The sequence below is a fragment of the Ostrinia nubilalis genome, chromosome 13 (assembly GCF_963855985.1).
Source record: "Ostrinia nubilalis chromosome 13, ilOstNubi1.1, whole genome shotgun sequence".
Taxonomy (NCBI): Eukaryota; Metazoa; Arthropoda; class Insecta; order Lepidoptera; family Crambidae; genus Ostrinia; species Ostrinia nubilalis.
Window position 1 is genome coordinate 6,278,346 of NC_087100.1, and position 22,403 is coordinate 6,300,748.

General features: G+C 39.5%; 4 protein-coding genes and 1 long non-coding RNA gene across 5 annotated transcripts; 2 read left to right on the forward strand and 3 right to left on the reverse strand.

Moving 5' to 3' along the window:
* Window positions 1-84: 84 nt before the first annotated feature.
* On the forward strand, window positions 85-5,538 carry LOC135077464 (eukaryotic translation initiation factor 3 subunit L). The gene is made up of 10 exons (XM_063972013.1): window positions 85-226; window positions 348-443; window positions 791-955; window positions 1,158-1,381; window positions 1,574-1,706; window positions 2,387-2,527; window positions 2,839-3,126; window positions 3,673-3,858; window positions 4,886-5,125; window positions 5,346-5,538. The coding sequence occupies exons 1-10, from the start codon at window positions 200-202 to the stop codon at window positions 5,478-5,480; spliced, it is 1,635 nt and encodes a 544-aa protein (XP_063828083.1). The 5' UTR covers window positions 85-199; the 3' UTR covers window positions 5,481-5,538.
* LOC135077463 (pentatricopeptide repeat-containing protein 1, mitochondrial) lies at window positions 5,531-8,002 on the reverse strand. Its single transcript, XM_063972012.1, has 4 exons — window positions 6,391-8,002; window positions 6,129-6,304; window positions 5,873-6,044; window positions 5,531-5,785 (listed from the first exon to the last, which is right to left on the reverse strand). The coding sequence occupies exons 1-4, from the start codon at window positions 7,840-7,842 to the stop codon at window positions 5,549-5,551; spliced, it is 2,037 nt and encodes a 678-aa protein (XP_063828082.1). The 5' UTR covers window positions 7,843-8,002; the 3' UTR covers window positions 5,531-5,548.
* An 893-nt stretch (window positions 8,003-8,895) lies between these two features.
* On the reverse strand, window positions 8,896-11,256 carry LOC135077465 (uncharacterized). Its single transcript, XR_010258466.1, has 2 exons — window positions 10,036-11,256; window positions 8,896-9,862 (listed from the first exon to the last, which is right to left on the reverse strand). It is a non-coding gene; the product is annotated as an uncharacterized LOC135077465 (long non-coding RNA).
* Window positions 11,257-11,951: 695 nt separating this feature from the next.
* On the forward strand, window positions 11,952-17,685 carry LOC135077468 (glutamate-rich WD repeat-containing protein 1). The gene is made up of 7 exons (XM_063972015.1): window positions 11,952-12,351; window positions 12,433-12,595; window positions 12,687-12,905; window positions 12,994-13,130; window positions 17,014-17,168; window positions 17,246-17,463; window positions 17,547-17,685. The coding sequence occupies exons 1-7, from the start codon at window positions 12,050-12,052 to the stop codon at window positions 17,682-17,684; spliced, it is 1,332 nt and encodes a 443-aa protein (XP_063828085.1). The 5' UTR covers window positions 11,952-12,049; the 3' UTR covers window position 17,685.
* A 20-nt stretch (window positions 17,686-17,705) lies between these two features.
* Window positions 17,706-21,710, reverse strand: LOC135077467 (mismatch repair endonuclease PMS2). The gene is made up of 8 exons (XM_063972014.1): window positions 21,591-21,710; window positions 21,290-21,449; window positions 20,614-20,757; window positions 20,334-20,535; window positions 18,634-20,247; window positions 18,359-18,557; window positions 18,055-18,204; window positions 17,706-17,885 (listed from the first exon to the last, which is right to left on the reverse strand). The coding sequence occupies exons 1-8, from the start codon at window positions 21,669-21,671 to the stop codon at window positions 17,811-17,813; spliced, it is 2,625 nt and encodes an 874-aa protein (XP_063828084.1). The 5' UTR covers window positions 21,672-21,710; the 3' UTR covers window positions 17,706-17,810.
* Between the last annotated feature and the right edge of the window lie 693 nt (window positions 21,711-22,403).

Here is a 22,403-nt window from a genome sequence, read left to right on the forward strand (position 1 = left end):
CCAAACTGTCAGAGGCACAGATTAGAGAGTCAGAGGTACTCCTTTCTATCTGTTTGTCTACTTTCACGAATAATTTAAAAAAAAAGAAAATTTTTAGTCTGTGGGTCGGTCTTTGGCAGAAAGTCCTCGCGTGTGCATTCTTGCTGTTTATTTGGTTAATGCGAAATTCACATGACAAAATAATATTAAAATAAAGAAAATGTATTCCAGTGATGATTACAACGAGGTATGACGTAAAAGATTCCTATAGAATATGTTTAACTTGGTGTCATATAACCTAGAATGTTTCATCGAAAACGTAAGCAATTCGTTCAATTTCATACAATAAATGGGATGTTTCATTTTAGGGAGGATATGAGTCCTTTGGGGACTACGAACCGCATACTGGGGACCCACAGTATGACTTGGAATATGATAGGTCATACTATAAAATGCCTGAGATGGTGAGTAATATTTCTCTAACCTGCTCTAACCTGTTTTATTTTCCTGCTATACTCTTGTTCCTTTAAGCTTTCTGAACATCGAACTAAATCTCAGCATATTGGTTGCATATTAAATTGTTGTTTCATTACCTATATGGAAGGCTTAATATTAGGTAAAATTTGAGAATAATATCATAGGCAATTTTACAACCAGTTAGAATGGCAGATAGCTATTGTAGAAAGTACTGTATTAAAATAACTAAAGGCTCGATAGAAATTAAAGAATCAGTAGAAATAAACAAAAGTACATTTTGTTTTTAAGTGTTTACCTAAACCTGTGTAATGTCACCTTTATGCCTTATTTTCAGGTGAAAAAGTTCTTGGTGTATTTCCGCAATATGATAAATGAAGGTGTAACTTATGAGATCCTAAATCTCTATGAAAACACTTTCCCAAAACTAACAGAACAGTATTTTGAGAACACTCCTTGGCCAGAGGAAAATGAAGTGGCACCTGTTGTTGATAATGATCATGTAAGTAGCATTATTTTTAAGAACCCAAGAAGATACTATATTAATATGATAATATTATGTAAGTTTATAATAAAATTAAACTGCATTCTTTACTGTGCCTATAATGTAATCCATAATCCAATCCAGGTGACTTAAATACATCTAAAAGATCAGTAATTAGTAAACATTAATTTGATTTGATTCTATAACTATTACTTTTTAGGTTTTCATGATCCTGTACAAAGAGCTGTACTATCGCGATATCTACGCGCGTGTCCCAGGAGGACCAAAACCTGAACAACGATTCACTTCATTTTACAATTACTGTGACTTGTTCAACTATATTTTGTCTGCCGAAACCCCGGTTCCCTTAGAGTTGCCTGACCAATGGCTTTGGGAGCTCATTGATGAGTTTGTCTACCAGTTTCAATCTTTTGCCCAATATAGGTATGTATCTTCGTTTTGTTATGAGAAAATAATCATCACTATCAGATAATACACACAAGTTCCAATAAGAGATGTTCTGTTTGTTTATTTTGCATGCAATGTTATGATTAATTATGTACTAGAAATCACTTGGTCGGAAGAAACTACAAAATCCTCTGCATGCAAGTATAAACCCTCATAATTATGTTACAGGTCACGCACCTCTAAGTTGAGCCCTGCTGAGATCGAGGCTCTTAATACTGAGAACAAGGCATGGAATGTTCTCTGCATACTGAATGTTCTGCATTCCCTTGTGGACAAGTCCAACATCAAGCGCCAACTTGAGGTAAATAATGGCTATATTTAAGTAATTGCAAGCAAATTCTGTTCATTTAGACCACCTTAACATTAGGGCAGCAGCAGGGCGTCTTGTCGCGCGACGGTCGCGCTGCTAAAGTCGCCTAAATGTGAAAGCACTCTGTTTCCACTCTCCACTACAGACACTACAGAGCTAAGTGGAGGATTAGGAAGTGTATTAGGAGTGAAACTTAAACACAAGATAAACCTAAACACAATAAAATCAAAAACCAAATTCAGAAGTGTTGTTGCAACAACTAAAAAGTTGAAATGGCAGTGGACGGGACACCTAATAAGGGAAAAGAAAGAGAAATGGACAAGAGTCGTAACGGAATGGTATCCCCGTGAAGGAAAAAGAAGCAGAGGCAGACAAGCAAAAAGATGGGAGGACGATATCCGCGAATTAGCAGGGCCATTATGGCCACAAATGGCTAGAAACAGAGAAGCATGGAGATCATTGGAGGAGGCCTATGTCCAAGGACAAACTGGAGATGAGTGCAGCTAAATTGTAAAATGAAATGTTAATGTTGTAAAATACCATGTAATCCAGTAATAAAGGCTTATATTATTATTATTAAAGTGGAGGATTTGGCCTGCAATGTGGAGGGCTCTGAGCTTTCTTCCTTAACTATCTAGCAGCTAGATGTTAACAAATGTGTCTGTAATCAGGTTTACACTGCCGGCGGTGACCCCGACTCCGTGGCGGGCGAGTTCGGCCGCCACACCCTCTACAAGATGCTGGGATACTTCTCGCTGGTGGGGCTCCTGCGGCTGCACTCGCTGCTTGGAGACTACTACCAGGCGATTAAGGTTTGTATTCAAGACAAAGATAGATACAGTATAGAAATAAATATTTTTTCATCTATATGTTTTAAACTAGATTACTCTAGGCAAAAGCTAGCCTGTGGCTTTCGGTCTATCACAGAAAAACTTTATCGCGCACGTGACCCTGTTTAAAAAGCTGGTATAAAAACTATACAATTTTTTTCCTTGAACCTTGACCTCTATTCCTTTCATCAAAATCCGAAGTAGTTTTGCATACTTTTTAAGAGTTACGAAAGTCCATGTATCTAATTTATATCTATTTATAAGATAAGTAACACAGTTGAACATCACTTCAGGTGCTGGAAAACATCGAGCTGCACAAGAAGTCGACCTACTCTCACGTGCCCGCGTGCCAGGTCTCCACCTCTTACTACGTGGGCTTCGCGTACATGATGATGCGGCGCTACGCCGACGCCATCCGCACGCTGTCAACCGCGCTGCTGTATGTTCAGCGCACTAAGCAGCTGTTCTCTGCTCGCTCTTATCAGAACGATCAGATCAACAAGCAGACGGAGCAGATGTATAATCTGCTGGCTATATGCCTGGTGCTGCATCCCCAGTGTGTTGATGAGTCCATTCAGCAGGTGAGCATAAGGTTTTATTTACAAGCATTGCGTCTTCATTTGATTGACTTCTTCACTAAGAATTGTGCTTTTATTGCAGCTTCCAATTATCTTAACAACTGTAAACAGACAGCATAATGTAACAAAATCCACATCAATAGTTTCCAAGTGAAATCATAAAAATTCTTTTGAAACCTTCAAATATTACATAAATACTGATTACATAAAATAATAAGCTAGCCAGTTCCTCTGTGGTTGAGGATTCCGGGTGAAGCTCGCTTCCACCTTCGGCCTGATCATCACTTACCATCAAGTGAGATACAGGCCAAGAGCTTCCTCGTTGTGTATAAAAAAAAATAAAAAAAAATTTTTGTAACATCTTTAATACAATCTTATATGCTTATTTTGTTCGCGCACAATGGCCCTATCATGAGGCTAAGTGCGGTATTCGATTGCCCTGCAAAACTATGCTTATTTTGTTGTTAGAAAATGTTAAGGCCTTTGTCCAGCCACGGACGTCATTTGATTCAAGCAACACTTAGCTAACAACACAATATTATTGTCCAGGTGCTCCGCGAGAAGAACTACCACGAGAAGATGTTCAAGATGCAGTACGGCGACCTGGGCGAGTTCGAGAGCTGCTTCACCTTCGCCTGCCCCAAGTTCCTGGCGCCCTGCCCGCCGCCCGTCGAGCCCGGCTCCAACTACGGCCGCGACGCCGTCAAGCACCAGACGCAGGTCTTCATGGACGAGGTACTTTTCAGTTTGTTCGTTTCAGCCAAATGATGTCCACTGCTGGACAAAGGGCCAGAGAAATCTTTAGGGGCCCCAAGGATTTCCATAACGACCGATCCTGCGCCGCCCGCATCCAGGCAGTTTTCAGTGCCTAACTTCAAAAGGTCCAGTTTGGTTATCCTCTACCACGCCAGCATCTCAGGACGATGTTCCTGGGGCTTTGTCGAGCCTAGTTCTAACTACGGCCGCGACGCCGTCAAGCACCAGACGCAAGTCTTCATGGATGAGGTCATCTTCAGTGCCTAACTTCAAAAGGTCTCGTTTGATTATCCTGTGCCACGCCAGCATCCTAGGACGATGTTTCTGCGGCTTTGTCGAGCCTAGTTCTAACTACGGCCGCGACGCCGTCAAGCACCAGACGCAAGTCTTCATGGATGAGGTCATCTTCTGTGCCTAACTTCAAAAGGTCTAGTTTGATTATCCTGTGCCACGCCAGCATCATAGACGATGTTCCTGCGGCTTTGTCGAGCCAAGTTCTAACTACGGCTGCCACGCCGTCAAGCACCAGACGCAAGTCTTCATGGATGAGGTCATCTTCAGTGCTTAACTTCAAAAGGTCTAGTTTGATTATCCTGTGCCACGCTAGCATCCTAGGACGAAGTTTCTGCGGCTTTGTCGAGCCTAGTTCTAACTACGGCCGCGACGCCGTCTAGCACCAGACGCAGGTCATCAAAGATTCGAAACTTTAAAAGTTCATGCAGACTACAGACTTTTTATCCGAAGATAGTTTGGTCCGCTTCTATTTGTATGAGGAATCGGCCAGTATCATATCGATGTTAATATATGCATACTACGAATTTATAATAACGCATGATGAAGAAAAGATAAATCACGAATGCTAAAAAAATACTTTGCCATGTAGTATTCGTCCTACTGATATAATTTCAGTTTCGAAAGTTGTTGTAATTTGTGTCCCAATTTAATTTCGGATTGTCTTCCTGCATCCTTGTCACTATAACAAAATAAATACTTATTACGTCCACAGGTCCGCCAGCAAAAGATGCTGCCGACCATCCGGTCTTACCTGAAGCTGTACACGACGCTCCCGCTGGCCAAGCTGGCAGCTTTCATGATGGCGGCGCGCGGCAGCGACCGCGACCGGGACGTGGCGCGCGAGCACGCCTCGCTGGCCATCCACCTGCTCTGCTTCAAGCACAAGATGAAGAACGTCGTCTGGACTAAAGGCCCCAGCGGCCTGGATGGAAAGTTCCAGAGCGGATCTGAGGTTCGTGCTGTTTGATATTTGATGACGAGAGAAACGGTGTGATGCTGACAGCATAGGACTGCCGATTCGAGCGTTGACATTCGCAGTCTGTTAGACTACCGAGTTGAACCCACTCCATACATGCTAATAAGCTTAGGTGCAGGAGTTAACAGATGTTGCCTTCGCCATACAAACGCATTTGTCTGCATTTACACAAATTCAATTTGTAATGTTGTTTCAGTTGGACTTCTATATTGACAATGACATGATCCATATCGCCGACACGAAGGTGGCCCATCGCTACGGCGACTTCTTCATTCGGAAACTCTTGAAGTTTGAAGAACTCAACCGCAAACTTCACCACATCAAAATTTAATCAGTCGCAAATATTTGTACAACACAGATAATGTAATAAAACTCAATAAATATTATAATGTTATTTTATTACAGTTTATACTGCACAAATTTTCGATTTCGTTTATAAAATCTTTTAGGCTCCTTTATTTCTACATTAGAACGCTGTACTGTCTCTGGATATGTTTCTTCAAACTGCTGCCATGGGTGTTCTGGTTTCAGATGTTCATAAACATTTACATCCTTTAGCCAAGTTTTATAGACTTTCATGAAGTTTTTAGAACCTCTCATAACTGCATTTGCTGATGGAGTAGGAGTAGTTTGAGCCTAAAAAAAACAAACAATTTACAGATGTATTAATAATTTTAACAGAACAGAAATGTAATATTGTTCCATTGAATCTTAAATACTAACCTGAGCTATTCTCTTTGTACACCTATCAGATAAGGTTTCCAAATGTTTTAAAAATGCTTCATTTACTTTAATATTCTCCTCTTTAACTTTTTCCATCATGTACAATACATATTCAAAGTCCATATTCATAGCACCATTTTTTAATAGTGTTCCTAGGATTTCAATGTTTACCCTGCAACATAAAAATGAATATTGGTTAATTAACAAGGCAGAATAACAATAATTTAAAGTTTGTGCCTGAAAAATAATTACATACTTCAATTTATTTTCATTCATTTCAGTTAATAACTTATCAGCACTTTCTTTTGTTCTGCAAGCTAGTGCTAATACACCATATGTCATTATATTGAATTTCAGTCTGAATTTCTTTTTCAGGGGATGTATCTTTTTGTTCCGAATTTTACATTCTTCTTCAACCAAGTCTTTGACAGCCTGAAAGATTAAACATTTTTTAAATCATTTGTTAGGTACTTATTTCTTTAATTATTTATGCAAGATGTGTAATTTTTCATACTTACAAATGCACCATCATAATCTGTTCTTAAACATCTCTTCTTTATAAGATTATTGTAGAAATCAATATCAGCTCTGATTCCTTGAGTTTTCATGGTTTCAAGTAAGTGATTTTCAGCTTCTGGTGTATTATCTATCAGTGGAAGCATTTGAGTGAATGTTTTGATATCTGGTTTGACTGAGTAGATTTGCATTTCCTTCAGAAAGTCATCTAGCCCACCCACAATGGCAAATTTATCTTGGACAGAGTGTACTTCTTGTAAAGACAGTACTTGCTGCATTTGCACAATTTTTGAAAGTAAATTAGGTACAGTTCTTCTGTCTTCCACTTGTGTATGTTTAGATAAATTATTTGTTATAGTAATATTAACAGAATCTCTATCATTATTTTTGTCACTTACAATAATCTCATTAGAATTTTCTATATTTTTACCTGGCAAAGATTGCAATATTTTATTATCATCACTGATATGGGGTTTTGCTTCTGAAGCATCAATTTGCATAACTTCAACATGCCTTGATCCAATTGCAATGTGTTCTCTGAGTAAACATACCAATTCTTCAATATCATTTTTGGAACCCAAGTTACAATCTTTGACACATCTTAGCATGAGATTGAATGAAAAAAGATTAGGTTTTTCTCTCATTCTCAACATTTTCCTCCAAACAACAAGGGCATGTCTTAAGCCAGACTCTTTGTCAGAAATACAAGCATGTAAAAGGTGGTTTAATGTGTGAACTCGGATTTTGATTTTTTTGGATATCATCTCATCAACAATTTGAAATGCTGTTGCAATATCTCCACATCTCCCAAATGCTTTGATCATTGCATTATAATTTGTTAAATTGGGCTCTATACCTTTTTCAATCATTAAAGATCTTAAATTTTTTGCATGCAATAATCCATCTTTAGCCCATGGACTATTGCTACATGCATGAAACAAACATGTGTAAGTATCACCTGTAGGTTTTAAAGCTCGCTTTTTCATGTCATTAAATAATTTAAATGCTTTTTTTGTGTAACCCACTTCAGCACAAGCACCAATTAATATATTGTAAATGTAATTTTCAGGTTTAACTCTATCCACAGTCAACATCCTTACTTCTAACACATTAATAGCCTCTTTGAGTCTTTTATGTGATAAATACTGCTTAATTAAATCTGCATACTGTTTAGTGGTTAACTTTTGGTTGGGCAATGGATTGTTTTGAATGTATTCTTGTTCTTGGACGTCGCCGGGATCACTGAATTCATCTTCTATAACTTTAACACTTTTTGTCAATGTTCCAAACTGGTCTGGATCATCCAAATACGTGAAGTTGTCTTCAGTTTTTATTTGATTAATTTTAATCGATTTAGGCTCAATATTTGTACTAATCGAAGTTGATTTAAATATACAAGGGATTGAAGTCCTATTTCTAATAACTTGTAACAGCCTTAGACAACGATGAGCCATAACGATTGGTTAATATTGTTATCAGTCTCTTTTCAAATCACTAAGTATGTAGTTATTCCGTTCTGGATCAGGATACACAGTAAACACATAAATAAACTTTTACTAAAAAAAGTTCCACATTCGTAACATAACCTAAAAATTTGCTTTCTGACATTGACAGTTGACATGACATCACAGACAGACAGAGATGTATTTAAGTTTTTTTTTCGGAGTCGTATTGTATTGAACGAACAGTACGATACTGATACGACACACAACAATAAAAATATCCAACCTTTTATCTTTTATCAAAAAAACCCGCCCACTCCCATGGACATCTGACAAAACGTGACAAATTCACTGATATTTATGTTAATGATCTTGAATGCCTTCTCTCTGGCGTTATTTTGGATCGATTTCGAAAACATCACGCTTTCTTTGGGCTCCTATAAAGTAACGATCTATTTTTTTGATCAAATTATCAAATCTCTGGAAGTCTGGAACTTCATTAACCTGAGCCCCGATTACGGTAAACTTTTAACGTCTACAATCCAGACACGCTTCTCGATTCTGCGATACGATTGGTCGTTCAACAGCGTACGTCAGCTGTTTTGACCAATCGTATCGCAGAATCAGAAACGCGTCTGGATTGTAGACGTTAAAAGTTACCGTAATCGGGGCTCTGTGCTAAAAGGACTTCGTCCAAATCCGTGAAATTGTTTACTTTGTTTTGTCAATAAACTGTCGACTTTTTGGCGGGAAGTTGAAAAGGGCGGTCTATCTGTTTTTATTTAATTCGTATTTTATTGTTAGTTTGTGTATATTTTGTAAAAAAATTGTTGTAAATTAGTAATTTAGTGTGATTAGTGTATATATTATATAGGGGTAAGTCCATTTGCATATTTATAAACTATGGAGACGGAACCAGCTCCTGACCCTGATCCTCCCCCAGCCACTCCACAATCTCAGTCCAATCCTTTATTGACCTTAATAGAGGCTGATAATTTCATATCTAACCAACATGTAAAAGAATTTGAGTCATTTAAACTAGTAACAAATAGAAAAACTCAGAAAAAAATTAACAAACATTTATTAAAGACCAAATCCTCTCCTAAAATGCACATTACCACTGCTTTTCAAGAAATTTTAACGCAAGCTCCTCCAGCTCCGGTGATCCAACATTCTCAACAGAATAACCATATAATAGGCAGAAACAATTACCAGGATCAGGATGCAGGTCCTTTTCTGGTACATGTCCAACAAAAAGAAACTCCCAACTCTGGCTCCACTCTTCACCCCATCAAATTTGGGAATTTTCTATTCAGAAATAATTTAAAAAATATTTTGGATGATGGCATTAAACGAATAGGGCGAAATCGATTGGCAGTGACATTCAAAACACCTGGTGCGGCAAACTCATTTTTGTGTAATCCAATTATATTACATGATTATGTTTTATCTATCCCAACATACAATATCACCAAAATGGGCATTGTCAAAGGCATTCCCTGCGAATGGTCGCATGAAGAGATTGTAGGAAATTTAAGAGTTCCTGAAGGCTTTGGTCCAATCATTCGGTCTCGCCGGCTTAGCCGCAAAGTTACATCACTTGAAGGCCCTAAATGGTTGCCCACTCAGACGGTAGTCCTTACATTCGATGGTCAAGCTCTTCCTCCCCGAATTTATTCCTTTTTTTCCTCACTGCCTGTTGACCAGTACATATTCCCAACAATTCAGTGTTTTAACTGTTGTCGTTTTGGACATACCAGGGTTCAATGCAGAAGCAAACCCAGGTGCTTTAAATGCACCGGGGACCACTCAGGCTCTAATTGCGACGAGACAGATGTTTCCTGCATTAATTGTGCAGGGAAACATCAAGCAAATGAACAAACCTGTCCCGAATTTATACGACAAAAAAACATAAAGCATTATATGTCAGTTAACACAGTATCATATCTAGAAGCCTCTAAACAGTTTCCATTCACTAAGTCATACTCAGATGTCACAGCTAGTTCTCCCAAATCACCTTCACCTTCAAAACCTGTAACAGAACAAAATTCATACAAAAAGACAGTTTTTATAAATAGGAAAAGAATTACTCAGCTCCCACCAGGCTATGACAAGAAAGCACACGAGTCTTTAATTGATCATATTCCATCACCACAAAATGGTTGTGGTTTCTTGTCTGAGCCCTCATCTGCAGGGGACTCTCACTCTGTCTCCTCTCAGGATCTAAATAATCTGCTGTCTTCATTGATTAATATTATAGTTAACTCTGCATTACCGTACTCCGTTGCCATTTCTTTAATTAACAACTTGTCAGTCTCTATTTATAACATTATCAAAAATGGATCAAATCCTCCAGTGGAATTGTAGAAGCATTTCGTCTAAAACAATTGAACTCATTACATTAATTAACCAACACCAGCCATTTGCCATAGCTGTCTCTGAAACCTGGCTGAAGCCAGGCTATAACTTTAGAGTTCGTGGCTATTCAGTCTTGAGAGATGACAGAGATGATGGGTGGGGTGGTGCCGCTCTACTGATTAAAAAACATTACTTATTTAAATCACTAGCACTTCCTTCCTACAATAATAATCACTTGAATGCAGTAGCTGCAAAAATTGGGGATATTTCAGTACTGTCTGTATACATTTCTTGCAAAGATTCATCTGTTATTCCGATTTTAAGAAATTTAATCCTATCTCTTCCTGCGCCTGTGTTAATTTTAGGTGATTTTAATGCACACCATTCTCTTTGGGGTGCACCAGTCAATGATTCATTTGGTAGTGATCTTGTGGAGCTTATAGACGAGTTAAATCTGTGCGTTTTAAACGATGGTTCAGCAACAAGGAGACCCTGTCCCGGCCAATCTTTAAGTTTTGTCGATATCTCACTTTGTTCACCTACGCTATCTTTGAGTCTGAGTTGGAGATGTTTATCATCCACTTATGGTAGTGACCATGTTCCGATTGTCATTACGTTACCAAAGAACAACCGTTCTGTAGATCCACTTCCTCCCTTGCGTAAATATATTCTAAACAATTGTGATTGGTATTCATTTAGCATATCTGTTGAGCAGAAAGTCAAGTTATTGCCGAAAGTTTGTAAAGATAACCTCAATAACTCATTTGACAGCTTAGTGTCAGCCATTCAATCATCAGCTGATGCAGTTTTTAAACGTAAAAATGTTGCCAACAATAAATTACCCTCACCGCCTTGGTGGGATCCAGAATGCACGGCGGCTATTAAAAAAAGAAAAGATGCCGAAAAAGCATGTCGCGATTCACTAAGTATGGAAAACTATTTAAAGTTAAAAAATGTTACTGCTGCAACCAAGCGGTTGTTGAGGAAAAAAAAGAAAGCTGGCTGGCAAAAGTTCTGTTCTTCTTTGTCGCCAGACACTCCACTCACTATTGTTTGGAACAATATTAAACGTTTCCGATCTTCTTTATCAATCGCAAATCGTAACTCTTTTAGTTTAGACTGGGTAAATGCTTTTACAAACAAATTAGCTCCTAACTACGTTCCTAACGCTACTCAAATGCCTTACACATATTCACTTTCTAATAATAACTGTTCTAACGACTATTTTAGCTCGCCATTTTCTATGAGAGAACTAAAATTAGTTTTAGAGCATGTATCAGATTCCTGCCCTGGCCAAGACAGCATTCCATACTCGTTTTTATCACATCTTACTGCGCCTTCTCTTTGTTATTTGTTAGATATTATTAATATTGTAATTGAATCCGGCTTAATTCCCTCTGCTTGGAAAATTCATATTATTATTCCTATTCTTAAACCTTTCAAAAATCCTGCAGAACCATCCTCTTATAGGCCAATAGCATTAGCATCCGTATTTTCTAAAATTGCCGAACACTTAATTAAAAATAGATTAGAATGGTTCTTAGAGCGTTAGAGCGAAATAATTTGTTGGGTAAAACTCAGTTTGGTTTTAGAAAAGGTAAAAGTACAGCGGATAGTTTGAGTATATTTTCTACAGACCTTCTTCTAGCGTTCTCAGAAAATAAATCAGTAACAGCAGCATTTTTAGATATAGAGTCCGCTTATGACAATGTTAATTTATTAATCTTAAAACAAAAATTAGAATCGCTACAATAAACTGTCAATGTCAAATTTACAAATTGACAATCAGTCGGTCCCACGTGTTTTTACTCACAGAAATCTGATTTTTGCGCTATAAATCGCTAAATAATTTAACTAAATCATGTCTAACGATCTTGAAGAACAAATGGATGCGAGTTCTAGTGAAAGCGAAGATGATCAAATGGATGAAGGCGAGGAAGACAATGACGGACCGAAAACTTACTTGCCTGGACAACCACTAAAAGAAGACGAGCAATTGGTATGCGACCAATCGGCCTATGTGATGCTGCATCAAGCTCAGACCGGGGCTCCATGCCTCAGTTTTGACATAGTAACTGATAATTTAGGAAGTGACAGAGACCAGTTTCCTATGACCGCTTATATGGTCGCTGGAACACAGGCTTCCAGTGCTCACTTGAACAGGTAAATTCATTGAAATTATTCCGAAGTTTACAGTTTATATTCGTGTCGTGACAGTAGATACTTAATTGAAACTGTTTACAGCTTACTAGTTATCAAAATGACAAATTTACATCCCACATCTAAAGCAGAAGAAGATGAAGAGTCTGACAGTGATGAGGACGAAGATGAAGAAGAGGATGAGGAGAAAAAGCCACAAATGACATTTGCCTTCATCAAACACCAGGGATGTGTCAACAGAATAAGGGTTGGTTTATATGTTGCAGAAAATCTTGTAGCGCTACTGTTATTTAACCTGTATGTATTTACCTATTAAACTTATTTCTTTCTTCTTCCAGGCAACAAATTTCAAAAATTCAACTTTAGCAGCTAGCTGGTCTGAACTTGGGCGTGTGGACATTTGGAATATAACACAGCAGTTGCAAGCAGTTGATGAACCAACACTCTTGGAGCGTTACAATCTAGATACAGTCACAAACCCTGTGAAACCACTGTTTTCATTTAGTGGTCATCAACAAGAAGGTTTTGGTATAGATTGGTGCCCTACAGAACCTGGTGTAAGTGAAAACTTTTATATTTTTACTAGATAAAAGTTAATAAAATTAAGTTATAAAGGTTATTAATACTTATTAATTTTGCTTTTAGGTGTTAGCTACTGGTGATTGCCGAAGAGACATACACATATGGAAACCAAATCAAGCTGGTTCTTGGGATGTGGATCAGCGCCCACTTGTTGGCCACACAGGCTCCATAGAAGATATACAATGGTCACCTAATGAACGGTAAACATCTAAAATGCTTTTTTATATGTGTTAGCGACGTCGACCAAAGAAATACGCTAATTCATTGATTCGAAATGATTAGCAACGTTAACAGTCATAAAATGTTGTATTGTTTTGTTCAGTTCAGAGAACAAGTGCTCCAAGCAACAAGTGATCTGAAGAAGCAAGAACTGAGAAAAGGAAGCGAATAATAAACGCGAGAAGTCTCAGCAAGTGAAATAGTGGTTTTATTCCTGCAAGTAGCACCTACTACGCCTGACATAGTAAGGGCAAGCTCTCAACGGCAGTCATCATCGTCCGGTCAGCGCTCTCGAACACACACAAACGCATACAGTCCACTGCAGTCCACCACATTTTCCTGGTCCTTCGAGCCGGATCACCACATTTTCCTGGTCCTTCGAGTAGCCGGATTACGGGAATAGCGAAGATGCCTGTCACCAGGTCGGAGAAGCTACGAGGTGCCGCCGCCGCGGCTAACGCCGCCGCCGCAGGGAGAATTACGTCGCCGCCGGTTCATGGAGGAAGTACTCCGACGGAAACCACGGATACTTCATCAACGCTGACCCCGTATCCCGCCGGGGGCGTGTCCTCACCGCGCATCGCCAGGGACCACGCCACGCCGGCTGTTAGCACCCGGGTTATAGGAGAGCCCGGCGTGCATTTGGGAAGAGGGGAACCAGCACTGCGCTCCTACACAGAGGAGATAACCGCCGACGTCACGAAGCCACACGAAGCACTAAGGGCCCGTATCGCGGAAGCAGAGAAGAGACGTGCCGCTGCCGCCGCCGCCTCCGTCGCCGCCACCGCCGCCGCTGCGACTCCCGCGACTACGGTGACCACCGTGCCGAATGTTGAAGGACAGTACGCGCCGCCCACGCCGCAAGTACATGAACAAACGCCGCGACTGTCAAGAGTGAATCAAGACACGCGCTCCGTCCGCTCATCAAGAAGAAGGGCAGAATTAGAGGCCAAATTAAGAGTGGCCCGCCAAAAATTGGAAGTTGCCAAAGCGGAATTGGAGTTGGCCCAATTGGATTCCGACATGGAAGAGGATCCAGAAGAAGTGCAATACAAGCAAATGCAGATCGAAGATTGGTCGGACATCATCGCCGAGAAGGTACCGCCGAAACCACAGCCGCTACCGCCGCCGCCGACTGCCGCGCCGCTGCCGCCGCCGCCGCAAGTTCTACCGCTGCCGTCGCCGCCGCCGCCGCCGCAAGTGTTGCCGCCGTTGCCGCAGCAAGTGTTGCCGCCGCCGCCGCCGCCGCAGCCACTACCTTCGGAAAGGAGGACCGATATTCAAGAATTGGCCATGGCCATCACCAAGCTGTCACAGAGGGCAGAGGGTGGCCTCACAAGACAACTGGTCGACCTCCCAAGTTTCAATGGCGCATGTGAAGAATGGCTCGCGTTCAGAAGGTCATATGAAGACACCGCGCGCTCCTTCACGCCGGCACAAAATTTGGCGCGACTACGAAGGTGTCTCCAGGGGCACGCGAGGGAGGCAGTCAAGAGCCTCCTGTTCACCGCCGAGGATCCGGAAGAGCTGATGAAGAGCCTGGAGGTCCGGTTCGGCAGACCTGGAGCCATAGCCCTGGCGGAGTTAAAGAAGATGGAAAGGCTGCCAAGGGTCAACGAGTCATCAGGGGAGATCTGCATGTTTGCCAGCCGAGTCCGCAATGCCGTGGCCACCATCAGGGCACTCGGCAAGACGGAATATTTGTGCGCACCAGGGGCCGTGGAGTGTCTCATCGACAAGATGCCGCCGACAATGAAGTCTCGGTGGCTAATGTATCAACGTGAGCGCCGGGCAGAGGGAAAACCAGCGCTCGAACTCATGTATGACTTCATGGAAGTTGAAGCAGATATGAACAGCGACTACGCTCCCCCAGAAGTGTCCTGGGACCAGAAGAAGAACACGTTCAAGAGGCCGGTCCACCACGTCCCACAAGCGGAGGGATACTACGAAGATCAGAAGACCGACGTGAAAAAGTGCCCAGAATGCCGAGAAAATCACTGGCTGTACGAGTGCAAGAGGTACAGGGAATCCAGTGTAGACGAAAAATGGGAAATGGCGAAGAAGGCAAGAATGTGCTTCAAATGCCTGCGCTTCAAGCATGCTAGAAACACATGCCGGGCACAGCCGTGCAAGAAGTGCATGAGGTGGCATCACACCAGTCTTCACTCGGAGAAGTCCGCAGCAACGAAGACTCAAGAGAAGCCCGCCAAAGGAGTTGTGTCGTCGGTGCACGCCACGAGCTGCGGAAGGGCCTACTTGAAGATGACGCCTGTAAACCTCTACGGGCCCAAGGGGACAGCAAGAGTGCTCGCGCTCCTAGACGAAGGATCCACCGTCACGCTGCTGGACTCATCAGTAGCGAAGAAGATTGGGGCGCAAGGGAAGCCGGAAGCCATCAGCATCAAGATGGTCGGGGGGAACGGAATGGTGAAGAGCAACTCCCAGAAGATCAACATGAAGATCAAGGGGGTCCATTCTAGAAATAAACTCAACATGGAAGCGAGAACTATCGACAACTTGAAGCTGACGAAGCAAGGTGTCGAAGAAGGAATGCTTCAGAACTGGAAACACCTGAAGAAAATTAAGAAGAAGCTGGTCTACGACAAAGAAGTACCTAGACTTCTGATTGGGCAAGACAATTGGGGGCTGATAGTCACACGGAGACTACGCAGAGGGAAGGCCTCCGAACCAGTTGCCTCTTTGACCAGCCTTGGATGGGTTCTGCATGGATGCAACACTGGAAGAAGTGATCCAGTGAAGTTAGTGCACCACAGCAGATTAGTGGAAGATGGAACGGAAGCCTTGGTTCACCAACACTTCGAGAAAGAGGACATCGGAGTGGAGCCACGTCGGCCATGCAACGACGCCGACAAACGGGCTCGCAGTGTCCTGAAGAAGAGCAACAGAGGGCATCAGGCGCACCAGCGTCCCGTCAAAAAGAAGGAAAAGGATTCAGTGTTGAAGACAACATGGAAGAAAGATCGTTTCGAGACGGGGGAAGAATACATCGGAGAAAAGAAGAATTCCCAAGTTGTTGCCACTGTGAAGAGCGGATCCCAACGACAAAGAAAGACTCACGCCGAACCACTTCTCGAACGGAAGATCCTGCGGAGCAATGGCGCCAGGCGTGTTCAAGGACCGCGACCCCATCCGGAAGGCGATCTGGAGGACAGCGCAGCGCTTCTGGCAAAGATGGCTAAAAGAGTACCTGCCAACTTTGATGCCGAGGAAGATAGCCGGACGGGAAACAGAAGACCCTCGAGTCAGCGACGTCGTTTTTACAGTCGACGTATCGCTTCCAAGGAACGCTTGGCCACGAGGGGAAGTTCAGAGGGTATACCCTGGTCCGGACAGAAGAAAACGAGTCCTCAACGTGCGAACACCCGGAGGAGTGCTACGGCGACCGACGCGACGAGTGGTAGTCCTGGTTCCTACTAAGACGTCGCATCCAGAAGAGGGAGTGCTTCGCACTGCGGGGGAGATTGTTAGCGACGTCGACCAAAGAAATACGCTAATTCATTGATTCGAAATGATTAGCAACGTTAACAGTCATAAAATGTTGTATTGTTTTGTTCAGTTCAGAGAACAAGTGCTCCAAGCAACAAGTGATCTGAAGAAGCAAGAACTGAGAAAAGGAAGCGAATAATAAACGCGAGAAGTCTCAGCAAGTGAAATAGTGGTTTTATTCCTGCAAGTAGCACCTACTACGCCTGACATAGTAAGGGCAAGCTCTCAACGGCAGTCATCATCGTCCGGTCAGCGCTCTCGAACACACACAAACGCATACAGTCCACTGCAGTCCACCACAATATGCATAAAGGTTGTCATGTCTCAGATTTATAATAACAAATAATTGTTTTGCAGAAATGTCTTATCATCATGTTCCGTCGATAAAACTATAAGGATATGGGACACAAGAGCAGCTCCTCACAAGGCTTGCATGCTGACTTGTATGAATGCTCATCAAAGCGATGTTAATGTTATATCTTGGAATTCTAAAGAACCATTCATTGCAAGTGGTATGTATAAAATTCATGTATGATTTACAGTATGATGCAAACAGAGAACCAATAAAATTAATCACTTTAATTCCTAGGTGGTGATGATGGTTTCCTACACATTTGGGATTTAAGACAGTTCAAAGACAGTACTCCTGTGGGAACATTCAAACACCATACAGCCCCTGTCACATCAGTGGAATGGCACTGGACAGAGCCTAGTGTTCTTGCTTCTTCCGGTGAAGATAACCAAGTGGCATTATGGGACTTGGCAGTTGAGAGAGATGATGATGAAGTTATTGATGAAGAACTAAAGGTACTTTCAATGTATAATTAACCTTATTTACTCATATAACTTAGGTGAAAATTAGACTACAATATCAAATATTTTAATTTCAGAACCTCCCACCACAACTGCTTTTCATCCATCAAGGACAAACTGACATAAAAGAATTGCATTGGCATAAGCAAATTCCAGGGGTAATAGTAACAACTGCACATACAGGATTCAATATATTTAAATCTATCAGTGTATAGTTAGTAATAATAAAATACAAATAACCTTCAAAAAATCTTGTTTATTTATACCAAAGCGCTTACAAATCAAATAACAGACATGATTTTTGTATTGATTGAAATAATTTCAAAAATAAGTAATATAATTTATTCCTTATCTTGAGTTTGCACCATTCCCAGATTTACCAAATGCCTTATGGTAGGTCTTCCATGGGGGCAGTTCTGGAAAAAGCATAACATCATTGAATTGTAACTGCCTAGTAGGTTACAGTAGAGGTTTTACTGGATAATTAAGTATTAGGTACTTCATTAACCATAAGTCTGGTGTATTTCAGCTCTCAAAAAAGATATTTTAAAGTTTTATTACTGTGGAATTTTTACTAGTACTTACCCAAGGTTTTTCAATTTCAGACATATGTATGACAAGCTTTTTCATATCAGCCTTACTTAGAGCTGTCCCAATCATAACTGATTTTCGACAAGCTCTGGAGGCAAACATAGCTCTTACTCTGCTTGGTCGACAGTATTCAGAAGAAGATTCCTAAAAAAAACATGCATCACTAAAAGAGGTGGTATTTATTATTTTGTAATTAGCAATTTTTTTTTTGGAGTACCACATGGATAAAATTATTATGAATGAGTTAAATTACTACAAGTACATACATTTAAAAAATATAATTAAAAAAGAAACCCACTCTCAGCATAAACAGTAATTCTTCAATGTCTTCTTTTCCGAAAATCCAATTTTTTGACATAGGTATGGTCAAGAGCTTAACCCTTTTCGTTGGAGGGGCTCTATCATCAATATCAAATGTAAAGCCATTCTTCTTGAATATATCCAAGTTATCCATCAAAATCTGTTCATTAACTCCAGTTAATTCCAGTTGCTGTGGACTAATTGATAGAAAAAATATTGAAATTCACTTTATTACTTAAATATTTGTAAAGATTAAAAGTCGAAAATACTCACACAACTAACTTTTGGCTTGTTAATTCAGTAGTTTTCTGCAATGTCTCAAAGTTGTAAATTTCATCAGTGGCATGTTGATCAATTATAAAGAGATCGTCATCTAATCGCGTTATTATAAAGCCTAAATTGAACTGGCCTACAACTATCATTTCTTTAAATGAATCTTTGGATATTTCTTTACTCAATTCTTCTTCACATTTCTTATTGTAAACTGGATTAATGACGCTTTTGAACTTCACCCTGTCTGGAGCACTTCTGCCCTTATTTTTGTGATACATATCTGCCAGTACTTTAATTTGTTCAAGTGATGTCTTAATATTGACTGATTTCCTATTATGTTTTCCTAAGTCTGCTTTATCAGTAACAACACCAAGAAACTTACTTTTTTTTTGTGGATTTTCAGAAGACATGTTAGAATTTGATCTTTTGGGTTTGCAGACCACAGTATGAGATTTTTCTACAATGTCATCAATTTTTCTGATTTGTGTGTCTGGTAATTTATTGGTATATTCCAAATACATAATATCCTGATTTTTGTCATTTGTAGCAGATTCATTTAATTCTGGATTTAGGTATTCTTCATTCTCAGTTTTGTTTTCATCAATATCATCATGTGATGTATTTGATGATTTACTTATCTCTTCATCTTTGATTAGATTGTCATTGATTTTATTTTTGTCTGTTTGATCTTGATCATATAATTGATTTTCGGTAGATTCTAAATGAAATGAAGATGACTCATCATTTGATTTCTTCATTGATTTTGATGATATAAAATCAAGCATTGTACTTGATTTTCTTTTTAAATCTGTTTTTTCTACTTTACTATTCTCAACTTCATTGGAGCTTTTAAACTTGCTACTAAATTGTTGTAAAAATGAATTAAATATTCGTGGTTGGTCAGTGTCTGGTTTAACATCACTAGAACTTTTACTTCCTGAGAAGTTAGAGTTTTCAATTTTCAAAGTTCTTGGTATACTTTCAAACAATTTTGTTAATGAATATTTGAGTACTTCTAAAATAACTTTTTCTCTAGTCAAAAATACTTTTCTTTTGTCTGGTGTTACATTCACATCTACTGATGTCCTCTCCATGTTAACATTTAAAAACACAAAAGGGTACTGGTTAGGATTGTACTGTTTATATATTTCATTAATCATCTTTATTATTTTAGTAGGTTCACAAGGTCTTGAGTTGACAAAGTAAAATTGTCTATCAGTACTAGAACGGCCACTTCCATGTGCACAGGATGATATGAAACCATTAAATTGTATAGGCTTTACAATATTTTTATATCCACTAGATTTTTGTGAACCAGTAATGGAGCTTGCACCCTGTGAAATTGATTCTGTATTATTTGCATCATTAGAATCTTCTGATAAATCTATTTCCACATCTTCTATTGATTGTTCATCTGCTACCTCAAATTCTTGAGACAATCCCTTAAATATATTATCTTTAATGTTTGATACATATTCTGGAATAATTTCCAAGATGCTTTGCAGTTGTTTTAAACCAAAGACACAGGCTATGTTATCCTTGTATGACATACTGCCCTGAGTTGCAACCACCAATGTTTTGGTGTTCGCACTTGTTTGATTAGTGCATGTTATCCTGAAAGTATAACAAGTCAGTATCCTTTGTATTCATACTATTCATAAAATACAATAAATAATAAGTAAAACAATAATTGATCATACTTAACCCCCAAAGATATCAGGCAATAAGCATACAATAGTTGAGTCATTTTATTAAATTCCCTTTTAACATTCTTATGAAACTCTTTTTGCCTCACAGGAAGGGAAGAGAATAGATTTGATAAGGTAACAGTTGTCCCAATTTGCCGGGAACAAGGTGTTTTTTTAACAATATTTCCTTTGTGATCATATTCAAGTTTTGTTGCTGAAATAAAATATTACATAATAAAGACATGTAAATATATCTAGTTATTAAAGTTGTAACAATAAAAATTAATGTTACCATATTGAGCACTTAGGTGCCTCGTTGTAATGATTAGATCAGAGAGGGCACACAGAGAACTTAAAGCTTCCCCTCGAAATCCAAAACTAGACACTCCAAGAAGATCAGAATAATCCCTCAATTTTGATGTGTGATATTTCAGAGCTGTAAAAAAATTTGATATTATGATAAGATATTTTGGAAAGGAGGTTATTTATTTATTTAATTAGGACAACCAACAAGACAGACACAAATTCAAGCAAAGGGGTTTACATACATAATTTTGTCTTAGGACTAGGTGCTATCTTAATTACAGGCTGCCTCGGCATGCAAAAGTGGACTTTGACAGAATGTGAAACTTAAACGTACAGCTGATTTTGACACAATATTCAATTTAATTTAATTTATTTCTATTTAGAACAATTTTAAACCTCAAATTTAACTGGCAGATCTTGGCTAAACGGACACATGTGCAAATGAGAGTTGTATTTTTTTCTTAAATTTCCCCAGCGAGTCAGAAAAGATATCTATATCTCCCTCCTTACTGCACCTATTATATTGCCTCTGAAGCCTATTCATGGTGGCATGATGACCCAGGTTGCTTTTGGAACCCTGCACTAAACATATCTTGCGCGTCGAGGTAACTTGAAAGGGGCATTTAGGTTATTGAAAATAATGGATAAAACTTGATACATACTTAATGCTGCAAAATTATCTTCAGTCACACCGGAGCCATTATCAGATACTTCTATTAATTCAATGCCATAGTTCTTGAAACGAATTTCAATATTTGTAGCACCAGCATCCAATGAGTTCTCAACCAATTCTTTGACTGCTACTGCTAAGCTTAGCACTACCTGTAACACCAAGTCACCTTTGTTGAGATTGATTAATTGTCATCATCTTTTCATTCTTAGGTCGTCCACGGATGACTGTTTGATAGTTTTTCGTAAAATAAAATGGCTTTATTATTCTAAGGGTGCATCGATCATATTTACCTGTCCCGAGCAAATTTTATGAACGGTGTCAGTATTAATAGCTTTGATTTCTGGCGAAGGCGAGTTATTTTCTATATCCATTATTTACGCTGGTATTTGTTCATTCTTTATTTCAGCTCAAAGCTCGCATCCGTGGCTCGCACTTCGCGGTATTTAAAAAATGTCACAACAATATCCTGTGACGTTTCAATCTGACACTGACAAATAAACTAGAGGGGGACCGATTCTAGCGATTTCTAGATTCTACAATAGATTCAACTTTCTGATGGTTCTGTTTATTTATTTAAATCAATAGTTCAATACTTAAAGCAAGATTTATTTAGTGCTTTATTACAAAACCACATTTGTGGTTTAGGAACTTAATTACATAAAAGCTTTTTATGCAATTTTCTGAATAATTAGGGTTAAAGAAAAAAATTAAATGAAGAATCGGTTCCATTCATATAATCAATTGCAAAAAAAAAGAGGTCCAAAGAATATATAAATTTAATGTTGTGAATACTACAAGTCGCACTACTATCGTATTATAATCGTATTGTTACTTTCTATTTATCTCGTCGTCGTCGTCGTCTTTGTCGTATCAGCCGAAAGACGTCCACTGCTGGACAAAGGCCTCCCCCAAGGATTTCCACAAAGACCGGTCCTGCGCCGCTTGCATCCAGGTACTTCCCGCGACCTTCACCAGATCGTCGGTCCACCTATAAAAATTTTGACATTTCAGAAGTGTTGTCAACATTGAAACATTCCCATTATGAATGGAGAGCATTTTCACAAATTAAAAAATAATCCTTTCTTGAATTTAAGGATTTACTT